The sequence below is a fragment of the Plectrocnemia conspersa genome, unplaced genomic scaffold (assembly GCF_051122295.1).
Source record: "Plectrocnemia conspersa isolate PC_06_02 unplaced genomic scaffold, ASM5112229v1 ptg000009l, whole genome shotgun sequence".
In the NCBI taxonomy this organism is placed as follows: domain Eukaryota; kingdom Metazoa; phylum Arthropoda; class Insecta; order Trichoptera; family Polycentropodidae; genus Plectrocnemia; species Plectrocnemia conspersa.
In genome coordinates this window covers 3076656-3089375 of record NW_028277173.1, presented here as the reverse complement: position 1 = coordinate 3089375, position 12720 = coordinate 3076656, and the positions used below count along the sequence as shown (strand labels likewise).

General features: G+C 37.5%; 1 protein-coding gene and 2 long non-coding RNA genes across 6 annotated transcripts in view; 1 reads left to right on the top strand and 2 right to left on the bottom strand.

The window, feature by feature from the left end:
• The window catches only part of LOC148231558 (uncharacterized), an 85880-nt gene extending 76883 nt beyond the window's left edge, over positions 1–8997 (bottom strand). For all 4 annotated transcript variants that reach the window (XR_015810782.1, XM_088193057.1, XM_088193058.1 and 1 more), the window contains exon 1: positions 5793–8997. Coding sequence is in view for 3 of the 4 variants with exons in the window: in XM_088193057.1 (XP_088049183.1) it covers positions 5793–8776 (2984 nt within the window). In the remaining variant the exon portion in view is untranslated. The remainder of the gene's footprint in view (positions 1–5792) is intronic.
• On the bottom strand, positions 562–5695 carry LOC148231559 (uncharacterized). Its single transcript, XR_015810785.1, has 2 exons — positions 2485–5695; positions 562–1781 (listed from the first exon to the last, which is right to left on the bottom strand). It is a non-coding gene; the product is annotated as an uncharacterized LOC148231559 (long non-coding RNA).
• On the top strand, positions 782–2185 carry LOC148231560 (uncharacterized). Its single transcript, XR_015810783.1, has 2 exons — positions 782–838; positions 1030–2185. It is a non-coding gene; the product is annotated as an uncharacterized LOC148231560 (long non-coding RNA).
• Positions 8998–12720: the final 3723 nt, after the last annotated feature.

Sequence of the window (12720 nt, the reverse complement as noted above, 5' to 3'; positions counted from 1 at the left end):
TCTAAAAGTATCACACTTTTAGAATTAAATAATAGTTTATAAGTAAAATATCTAAATATTGCACTGCGTATGATATGAACTTCAGGTATGTAGTAAAATATGTAAAAATTTCATGCTGAGCGGTTAAATAAACCTGGGATTGTTTCTAGTGAGTTATGTCTTTATATTTTATTGAAGTGAAATAGCAACTTATTTAAGCAAAGCATTAAAATAAAATAGCAATTTATCACATAAAAAAATTGTATGGCTTGTTCTACATTTTCATTGTTTAATGAATTATATTGAACTTCTTTAGTAAAATTTGCGTGTAATATATTTTTAAATTAAAACACCGGTTTATAAATTAAATATATATTATATAATAACTAGCAATTTTACATTTATTTTAAAAACAAAACAATAATTAGATACATTTGTGTGAAAAGAAGTGTAAAAAAAGTTTTTTTATGGTTTTATTATAAGCGATTTGAAATAATTAAAAAAAATTTTTAATATTTTTTTAATAAAACTATTTTTTTCAGATTTTTGTGTAACTATTTGATTTTTTAAATTTAGATTTAATTTTATTTTTCTTCTAGATTTTTTAACAAAGCTATGAATTTTAAATTTTTTTAATTAGTCGCCATTTTTAAACAAGATGGCGGATCAGGCTAGCTAAATATATTTTAAGACAAGTTTATGTCGATATAAATAAAACTACGAAAGTTATCGTATTCTCAATTCATGAAATCTCACAAAGATGGTAAAAATATTAAGAAAAAAAAACATTAATTTTAAAACATTTTTTATCTCTACTTTTTTCTATTAGTAGTCATTTTTAAACAATATGGCGGATCAGGTTATCTAAGGAACTCAACAAGATATATTTTAAGGAAAGTTTATGTCGATATAATTAAAACTACGAAAATTACCGTGATTTTAAAATTCATGAAATTCTAGATAAATGACATTTGAATTTATTTTTTATTATGTTAACGACTCTAAACATTTTTCTATTAGTATCAATTTTTAAACAAGATGGCGGATTAGGCTGACTAATTTATTTATTTATTAATTTTTATTAAATCTTCCGTTGTAACATGACAGGCGTAAGCTCAATGCGCTACAACGGGCAAATCTGTACTGAGTAAATAAATCAGACTTGCTGACTATATTATTAATTATGAATATATGCAATACAATTTTTAATCAATAGTTCGAAAAATAAAATAAATAAAATTCGAGTGTTGCTGCCGGGGCTCGAGCCCGCAACTTTAGAGTAACTAGTCTGAGACGTTACGGACTACGCTATTCCGTCCTTAAATGTTAAATAATGATATCAACTGAGATATTTACAAGTCAACCTATTTTTAGATTGAGTTTCATGTTAATATTATTAAAACTACAGTAGTTAACATGTCATCAAAACCGTTAAATCCGACATAAATAGATAAAAAGAGTAGAATAGAAACTTGTTAGGAAAATATTTATTCAAAATAAGAGCTGAGCAGTAAAAATATCTCATTTTCTTGCAATGTGCGTTCAAAGGAAAATCGCGTTTTTGCCACATCTTTTTAAAGAAATTTGCCCTGCGCGGCTTTTTATGAGTTAAATCCCAAATTATCAATCATATATTTAAAAATTACTATATGTTTTATTTTCAGTTTCAGTCAGATTATACCTGCCATAACATTTTTAAAGTAAAATGTATACAATTTTAGCGCTGCACGCCAAATAAACCTATGATTCTATTAAGACAAAATGTTGAGTTTAAATAACATACTACTATATTCAAAACGTTTCTGTACAAACGATCTGTGCAACGATTTATTTTTTTGAATAAGTGTCGCGTTTTCTTTAAGCAGTGTATTAAAAAGTTAGAGCACGAAAGCAAATTTTGCGCTACGCGGTCAAATGGCCGCATGGTTATATTCAATTAAATCAGCAATTTTTAAAAAATCAATAAATATATTGTTGATTCATGAATTAATATAAATAATGTGACGTTGATAATTCATTGGTATGCCAATTTTAGGGATTTTCAAAGTTTTTATTACTAGATGAAATAAAGGATACAACCAGTCGAGATATTTAAGACTAGTGGACGAAAGCCCTAGAGTCAAGTTGCTCTTCTCAGCTGAGAGATAGCGCAAGAATCGAGAGAAGCGTCAGTAAAGCACGAAGGATCCGGCCCTCCCGCACCCCTCTTCCGGCTAAAGGATGCTACGTTGCCGTTATAAATGAACCGACGTTGCCAACTGATTCGATGTATAATACAAAGCAACAATAGACATATTCTTTTGTGATTCTTGCCATTTTCTAGAAGCTGTAATTTCACTATACATGTATACAAATTTTAAGTGTATTCTATAAAAACTAATGTGTAGTTATTTTTATATAACTATATACTAGTGGTGCCGCGTATTGATTTAAATCTGATCGGCAAAAAAAATGTATAAATACTTTTTTTTAAAAGAGACATACAGAAACATAATAAAAATTGACGGTTGTGCTGATTTTTAATAACACGTAAAGCATTAGGTTTTTCATCAGTTTTTAGAGGTTTAACAATTTTATTATAATGTTTTATATTGGAATTATTATTTTATTTATTTTAAGGCAGATTAATCATTCAGAAATAACTAAGCAATATTATGACATAACTTTATCATATGCATTCATTAAGATAATATTCAATGACCTAATTTTTTAATCGATTCATGAAACAGAACAACATATTTTCTCATCCTAAGGTCATTTTCGATAATCTATAGAACTAAATGTTAAACACATCTATAGAAAGAATATCATACCCATATAGTAATAAATTTATTTGGCTCCCAAAGAAAGTTGCAGTTATATATTAACCTTTTTAATTTCAGAATTGCATTTTTTTCAATACATTTTTAGCACTGTTTATAATAGATTATAACAGATGTATAAAATATATTTATTTATTTTTTATTTTCATTTTTTCATAAATGATTTATTATTGTTTTATATTTGTTAAATATAGATATAATCCACAAAAAAGTGGGAATTACAAAAATGTATAAAAATACAACTAAAATCGCCTGGCAATAAAAGGGTTAAATTTACATAAAGCTCAATTTTGCGCATTTGCATTTTTAAATTTAAAAAGTATAGTCTATAAATCAATTAAAATATAGTATTTTATAGTAAAAAAACAATACACTATATTTAACAATAATTTAAATAGTAAAACTCATTTTCGGAAAAATTCGGAACAGAATCATAATTTTTATTCGCTATCAGTAAATTATCCATTAGCTAAAAAAAGATGCGCCTTTTGTCTGAGCGAGATATAACTGTTATAAATAAAGAACGGGGAACGAGAAAATCTACGCCATTTTGCATCTGCTTATAATATCATTTAGAGATATAAGACATTAGTTTATAACACTTTTTGTTGCTGATAATCTATACTTCGTACAAAATGTTTCGTACGTAGCAAATGGCACCTAAATTACAAATGACGCATAAGTGAGTCAACGGCTCTTAACGATATTTTTTTTTTAAATATCGCATGAATGCAACAAAGGTCTGTAATGTGATAATTTATATTTGAAAGATTTTTTATTAACGAGAAACTATTAAAAAATATTTATATTACAATAAAAGCAAAACACTAAAAAAAAAATATTTAGTTTTCAAAAAGTTTTAAATAGCAGATATTCTTCTTTCATGCTTATATTAATAACTACCAAAGCAAAATTTGGATTTTTTGAAATATATTTTATTTTTTCAAGATTCACGATACTACTTTTTCTCGGAGGATAACATATTGTTGACACATGAGTTGTGGGCTGGTTAATGAAAACGAGATATGCACAGACTATTTTATGTATTTAAATAATCGAGGCCTTAGAGTGCAATCTAGAATGGATCTACAATTCACATTTCTTCACGGTAGTCTCCATTTCGCTCACGATTTCCTTAATTGGTGCACTAGAGACGCTAATTAAGCAACGTGGTTCGATTTAATTAAAGTAAAAGCCTCGGTACTTGACACTTTTAGCTATGAAGCATGATGGTATCATATGTACATGGTTTACAGATTAAATAAAATACTATTTGTAAAATATAACATACATACACCTATGCTATTATTAGAAAAATCTTAATTTTAATTGACAGTCAAGTTTTTCAGTAATCATACCATTTTGAATTCAAGATTCCATGGAACAATATATCATCTGTTAAATACACTTTTTATGATTAAATGTGTTATACTCGTATAATAAATATATTAAAACATTGTTACTGTCAGCAAAAATAAAACTGGATTGCTTATATGTATACTAATACTAAAACCAAGTGCTTTATTCTCAATTAGTGTTTTGGTTAGATTACTACTGCAGTAGTTTTAATCGTATCGACATTTAACTTTTTTTTAGACGTTGTGTATAAATAGTCTAGTCTGATCTAGTTTTGAAATGGTGGAATATTTTATTTTGGGTGTTCATTATGAATTATTAAAACCTAGTCAGACCATCACAGCCGAACTTTATTGTACTCAATTGAAGAAATTAATGGAAGAATTATTAAAAAAACGATCAGTTCTAATAATCCTAATCACAGGATAAAATAGAGGAATTGAATCTAAAACTGAAATCACATCTGACTTATTCTACTGACATAGCACCGTCGGATTATCATTTATACGGTCTATGGAACATTCGCTTCAAAAAGAAAATTTCAATTTAACAGTTGATGTTAAATCAAAACCGCAAGAATTTTACAAGAGACATACAAAAATTACTTCAATTGTGGCAAAATATAATAAATAACAATGAAGATTATCTTTCGGAATAAATATTGTCTATTTTTTGTAAATAATGTTCTCATTAAAAAACACATTTTTCTCGCTTTACTCAATAATATATAAATTGATATTTACTTAAAGAAACAATAGAAGGATATTAGGTTGCGCAGTGCAATATTTTTCGATATTTTCCATTAAACCAATATTCTGTTTGATATAAAATTTTTTTGTTTTACAATTTATGAATAGTAAATAACTATTTCTATGATTTATTTATTAGTTATTTTTAATTCTGAAATAAAATTGAAAATTTTTGCAAAATTTAAAAACTAATCAAAATCAAACTTCCTATGGATGCCCATATATCAACCCCACGCTTCTGCATATTATTTATTACCTACAAAAAGCACCTCAGCACCATTATTTTGTGATGAGAATAGTGACGTGTTGATTCATGTGTGAGTATTCCGTTGCAACAAGACAGGCGTTAGCCCAATGAGTAACAACGGGGTAAACGCAATCAACAACTATGAAATAAGTAGTGAGACATCAGACTGATATAAGTCTGAAAATCAGTAATTACTAATTCCGATTTTCTAGAAAGGAAAAAAATGATGTTTAAATCCATTTTTTATAGGTATTAGTTACCGATTTATACCACTGGTCTATCGTGCTGGTTATATATAAATTGACGATGATTATTGATATTCTTTACTGATGTCTGCGTGAGCTTGGGGTTGGGGAATGAGCAATAGGCGCACATATTTATATCATTATGATAAAGTTCGCATTTAAATTTTTTTTGCTACCTATTTATACATAAATAGAGTTTTACGTTTTCGCGCGGAAATTAAATGAGAATGCGCGCGCTTGTTTTCGCGGGAAACTCGCTTCGACCCAGACGCAAGCCATTAGCATGTGCGCCGATACAATATATCACGACCGGTCGGATGAGATATTATGCAAGCGGGCGCGCCGCTCGCTCGTATGCGTTACGAATTGAACCGATAAATAGAAGAAAACTCACCTAGTGACCATCGGAGACCATAGATACTGCTGTCCGTCGTGTCCTATTATGTCGTCGATGAGGTGAGTCGAGCTTCCGATTTCGGGTTCGATCGCTCGAAGCGCGGGGCCGGGGACCGGGCCCGCGACTCCTAGCGTTGAAGGCTCGCACAGGTTCTCGAGAGGCTTGACCGTTATCCTGGGTCTATAATCCAGCGGGGCGGCGACGCGGGAGCCGCCGGGCGCCGGGCAGGCTCGCGGTCCGCTCGGTGGCTTTGGAGCTCCGAGACACTCTTCGCCCATAAGGTACGGCGACTGCGGGGACCGGCGCTGGTATCGAGCTGATCGGGAAGATCCGGGGAGGCACTCCGGTTGCGGTGGGACGCCTCCGGGGTATCCGGCCCAGCGGTAGGGGGTCACTGCGGTTCTGGTGTTCGTTTGCTGGTGGTACCCGCGAGCTATCGGGCTCGTCCTCGCGGCCGAGTGTCCTCTCGAGTGTTTGAACGAATGCTGCGCCTCGGGCGTCTTCCTTTGAGCCTCGACTCTCTGCGGAGTCTCTTGCATGTGCCACATAGCCATGCGACTCGCGGTTTCGTATCTCGACTGCATCGCAAAAATCTGCGTAAGATCCGCGCCCGCGGGATATCCGGAGAAAAGCGCGTTCATTAGATCAATCGGGAAATGCTGCGAAGGCCAAATTGGCTGCGTCGGTTCAGGTTCCGCGAAGTTCAAGGGCGGATTTGGGGTCGGAATCAAGTTTGGGTTCACGCGCGGTGAAATTCCGAGTGGCGTCGTCCTCGCCGGAGTCGTCGAAGCCGAGATCGTCGGAGGCGTCGCTGTGGGAGGCGCGCGAGGAGCGAGCACCATTCTTGCGAATTCTTCGGGAGTCGGCGAAGGCGATCGTGCGCTCCTCCGGCGCTTCCTATCCTCGTTCGCCTTCGCCTGCGCTTGTGTCTTGGCCAGTGCCACTTTTCTGATGGCGACCTCGAGGTCCTTCAGCTTGATGACGACGAGATCGGGATTTTCCAAAGTGGCTCTGTCTTTGCTGATTTTAGACGGAAGCAGGTCCGGCCTCTCTTTCAGTAGCTTGGGAATCTCATATGACGGCGCTCCCACGACTGCGTAGAGCTTCCCCACGGGCACGACGAGCGGATCGGGTACCTCGATCGCCGATCCGTTGATCAGGTTGTGAAACTGTGTCAGAGGATCGGGCAGCACCTCCGTCACGTTGGTCAAGCTTTCCTCTTCTTTTATCCCCGAAGACGCTTTGGGCTGGTTCTTATCTGGCGGGTCGTACTCTTTCCGCGCTCTTCTGGCGTCTTCGGAGCAGCTGCTCACCGTCGGACTCGCCGACTTTCTGCTCTTTCCCAGGTCGAGCGGTTCGCTCTGGTGCTCGGACGCGATCGGCAAGCGAATCCTCGGCGACGGCGCCTCGGGGACTAGGAGATCTGGGGACGAAGGCAACGCGGGGATTCCGCTAGGTTGCGGGGATTGCGCCGCATCCGAGCCGCGCGATGGCGGTCGCGGCGTCTGAACGCGCTTCGGCGACGGTGTCGCGGGTCTTCGCCGACAGCTCAGGTCTTTCGGCATCTCGTCGACTACGACGGTGAGTGTTTTCAGGCTCAGGTCAGTCGGCGCGATGTCTTCCGTCTGTTCCGATTCCAGCATGACTTCCTCGTCGTATTCGCCGTCGAAAGGTTCGTCCTGCTGGCCGAGTAGCTCTTGCTCGAAAACTTCCTCCGAGACGATTGTGCCGGTCTCGTAGACCTCCTCCGAAGCCGCCGCGCCTCGGTCGCAGACGTCGATCTCCGAGACGATCGTCTGGACGACGGCGCTCTCCGCGGAGAGCTCCGTCGGACCCCCGCTCAAACGCAGCAGTCCGCTCGTCGCCGCCGCCAAGTCGTCGACTCGGCCCGGCGAGCCCAGGGAGCGCTCTAGCCTGTGACCCGCGTCACAAGCGGGAGCGTCGTCGTCGGCGATCTTTTCGTCGTGGTTTTCGCCGACGTTTCGTTCCGGCCGAAACGTCGCCTCGGTAACGGCGTGGTCTTCGCAGCCCTTCTCGACGAGCGACTCGAGCAGCTCGTCAGCGTCGATCGCGCCGGAGTCGTCGAACAGGCCCTCGGCGGAGGCGCTGGCGACGAAAGCTTCGTCGACGTCGAACTCCGGCGGCGGTCCTTCCTCGGTGCCGCGCTCGAACTCGAGTTCGGCGACCGCCAGGAGACTCTGGAGCGCCGATGGGACCTGAGGCGCTTCCTCTTCGCGCGGCGGGATACGGATAGTGTGCGACGGGATGGTAGCTTCGATGTCAGGAACGTTCCAGGCGTCGACGTCGGCGTCAGGGTTGATGTCGGCGATAGGGTTGAGGTCGGCGTCAGGGTTGACGTCAGCTTCGGGGTTGACGTCTGCTTCGGAGTTGACGTCTGCTTCGGAGTTGACGTCTGCTTCGGTGTTGACTTCGGCTTCAGTGCTGACGTCGGCCTCGGTGTTGACGTGGGCTTCGGTGTTGACCTCGGCTTCGGGGTTGACGTCGGTGTCGAGGTTGACGTCGGCGTCGGGGTTGACGTCGGTGTCGAGGTTTACGTCGGCGTCGGGGTTGACGTCGGTGTCGAGGTTGACGTCGGCGTCAGGGTTGTCGTCGACGTCAGGGTTGTCGTCGGCGTCGGCTTCAGCGTTAGCGTAGGCGTCAAAGGCGAAAGGAGACGACGTAGCCTCCAGCAGTGCCGCGATCCTCGCGGCCAATTTCGCTCGTTCCTTCCGGCGACGTTTTCGACGCTTCCGGCGCTCCGCCCGAGCCTCCTCGTTGAGCAAGGGTAGACTCAGCGCTCTGAAGCACGGGGTGCACGGCAGAACTTTCCAGCCCAGTGGCGTGCGCATGAATCTGAGGCGATTGTGATCGTCGTAGTCCTCGCAGTGAACTTCTCCGATGTCGGATTCCTGCTGTCGGACCCAGACGAAGATGGGGCGCAGAGAAGGGACGGGAGCGGGCGACGCTTTCTTGCGGGCCATGCGAGGCCCCTTCGCCCGCCCCGCGCGCTTCTTCACGCCCGCATCGCTCCGGGAGCGACGCGCCCGCGCCGCGCCGTGTTCGCGCGACCGCCGCTTGGGCGGCGGCGACGGCAGGGGCGCGCTCGCAGTTACGGCGGCGGCGGCGCCGGCCGGCAGCTCTGCGAAGCCCGCGGCACGAGCTCGCGCAGACCACGTCTGCCGAGCGCCGCAGCAGCGCGACTGAGCCCGCGCGGGCGCGCGAAGGCCCCGCCTCCGACCCGGGCGCCGCCTATCTCCCCGCCGACGAGAGCGCGCCGAAACCGCCTCTCCGACCGGCGGCCGCCTCTCGAGCTTTTCCGGAGCGGATTCGCACGTAAAATTCAAAGGGTCGGAAACTTTTCGACACTTTCACTATTCGCGACGCGCCGAACGATCGAACGACACCGGCGTCGAGAATCGAGCGCGCGATCACTCGCACTGTTCGTTTTTTACGCGTCACTCGCCGTCTCGCTGGGCGGACTTCGGTTCGCCGAATGCGGCGCTTGCGACGTTTCGCAGGCGAACGGCGCTCCCCACCCCGTGCGGGGTCAGCGCCCGGTTGCCGCTCTTCCCGGAGAGCGAGGCCCTCGTCCTTCCTTCCGAAACGTTTTTCCTAAGCTCGAATATCAGAATCGAGATATTCCATGCGATTTCCTCACATTAAAAAAAAACAGAATCGAGCGCCTCATGCGGAAGAAGGCCGTGTTTGTAAACAAGAAGGCCGCCAACCCCGATAATGCTAGTTCGCCCCCGCTTTTCCTTAAACTGCGCTATTGTTTTTCCCATGAGCTTGAAAAGGCGCAAATAATAAAAATAAATATTAATCTCGTTTATTTTTTGATATAATTTAAACAAATATTAGTCTTACATATTCTATATTTTTTTTAAGTAAACTATAAAAAATATTTAAAAATAATTTAGACGTAAAATGTGATATAATAATATTTTCACATTAAATAATTAAATAATTGTACCCAAGATAAAATATTTTTACCAAAACAATAAATCGTAAAAAATATATTTCATTAATAAAATTTATCTATTTTTGGTGTTTATTTTCAGCTTTAAATAAGCAAAGTATTAAACCGTATTGAGTGTAGTGTAACAAAATATTATATTTCGCCGCTAGGTGACAGTAAGCTCACAGATGCAGAGATTGTATCAAATTGTTAACCTACATCTAAGTTTTAAACCATTCATGTCAGAGCTGGCTGACATGAATACAAAATAAAAATAATTATGAAATATTTTCTTGCAATTATAATAATTCCTGCATTATTTAAATATATACTATTATATTCTAGATCAGGGATTTCTAAGCTTTTTTGTCTAAGGGCCACACTGACAAAAAAGAAAAAAATCGTTAAGGTTTTTATCAAAACAGCAAAATACAGGTGATCATTGCTCACATGCAGTGGCAGAACTTCAAATTTTGGCCCCACCGCAAAAATAATTATAAAGCCACCTCCCATTAAAAAAACAAATTTTTTAAATAGTTTTTTTAATTATATATAAAAAATAAATGCAAAACAAATATCAGAAATATTAAAAAACCTTAAGAATGTAATATTATGTACATCCATAAAAAATAACAATTTATTATAGACACATATTAACGATATCATGTTATCTATATTATATTTTATGTATGTATTGTAATATTGTATATGTATATTAAATAAAATATCAAGGTGAAATTTATAAAAAATAACACATTGTGTAATATCCTACTAATTTGCTTTGCTTAATAAACTTGAATTTAGGCATAAAAATGCATATTTTTTAGTAAAATACTATGGGTCTTAAGGAAATAAAAATAGAATAAAATATGAAATGACGTTCCTGATTCTATACCAGAAATTCAAAAAAACAAACAACATCTGTCAGGTGTTAGTAAAGTTATATGATAAGTAGTATAAATGTTACCTAACCTAACCTAACCTAACTTAATAAAAGTTCTAAAACTAGTTACAGTTTTAGAAATATAAGAGGGCTGATCAAAGTATATTTAAACTTAATTTTGGACAATTAAGGATCGCAAAAACATTTATCACCTCATTTTTTGCTTTTGATGTGAATTTATCACTATATAGTATTATTATAAAAAGTCTTAATATAATATGAAGGCTAAATAACCGAGTGTTTCCACTGCGAATGCAGTGGCACTATTTTATTGCTTTTGATATGGATTCTAAACAGGATTTCCATTGAATTTGGTCAGAAAAATGCATGTCACTGCTTTTGTAAATAAATACATACACAAAAAGTTACATAATAATTCACCTCTACCTAGATCACTCATGCTGATCATTTCTGAGAATTAAATACCCATAATGGTGCACATACACGATACATATGGCAAACGAAATATTATTTTAGAAAAAACATTTATATATTGTTATAAATTGCTTTGTACTTTATATTTTAGATTACTTTATAAAGGCGTTTTTGGCAAGAAAATATATTTTTTTAAACTTAATTTTAGTGTTTTAGTGTCTTTGTGATTTTTTACTTAGGATGATATTCTATTTACATTTGGAGGGAGTAACTCATAATATTAATCATAAAAATAGCGTATTAACCATTGTAGAAAAAATGGTTTAATAGAACATCGTGGGAAATCTCCGGATTGAATCAGAAATATCAGATAAATTAGAAAGGTTTAAATATCTGCCGCCTTGAGAATTGGGTTTACCCTTAGAACGACTGTTAATCAATTAAGTTACTTTAATCTCCCTTAGCGGTCAACGGCTATTCGTATTAAAAAAACTCGCCACCCTTCTGTAAAAAGTTGTCCCACTGAAAAAGTACTTTATTTAAGAGTTTATTCATTTTATACAACTTTTGTCTTGTGTAGTATCATAATATTATAAATATGTACTATATACATTAGTCGTGCTATTTGTAGTTTTATAGTACGTTTATATAAATATTTCATATTTATTTTATAAGATGCTATATTTCTAAGTGTATATGTTTTATAGTACTAGATATTTAAATTTATATTAGTAGTGTGATTTGCTATTATATATATTTTTTTATTATAAAATACCATATTTTGCATATTTATTTTCTATAACTTTTGTCATATTTGTGTTGTATTAATAATGTATACTATTTTTTTATATTTTTATGAGGTTTGTTAAATGTAATAAAAAATATTATTATCAACAATAAATATGTTTTTTTGTATAAAAACTATAATTATACAGAATATGGTATATTGAAATTAAACGAATTATTTCACATCTACAATTAGCTTTAGAACTTTTATGAGGTTAGGTTTGGGTTTCAACAGCAAATGAACGTTTTGCAACTACTACAATAAAGTTATATTTTTAATAGTCTGAATATTATTAATATATATTCTTATTAAGAAAAACCTTATTTTCAATTTAAAATGACGTAACATTTATATAACATATACATATGTATTTCCTGGTGATAAAAAATGCTAGCGATAATTTGTAGGCTATAAACTGTTTATACGATTAATTTAGGCGGTGCTAAACTGCTAGTGATTAGTTGCTAGCGGTGAATTGTGGGCAATAACTTTTCCTAGACTCATCTAGAATATAGAATGTTTGTACTACGACGACGACTTATTACTTTTGGCATGTATTTTGAACTTTTAAATTTCAATGAATGAGAGTTTAAGATGGTTAAATAATTATTTAAAAAAAATAAAGCAAGAAGTTCAAATAAATTATGAATATTTCAAAGACAAAATAATATCTCACGGGGTACCACAGGGGTCTAAATTAGGACCATTGGTGTTTATATTGTACATTCTATTGATACTGTTTAAGAAATTGTAGATGATTTAAATAATTAATTAAGTATAATTAAATTGTGGTAAAAAAGTAATATACTAAATGTGTGTTTATTAATTATAAAAATATGCTGGTTAATAATATAAAAATAGT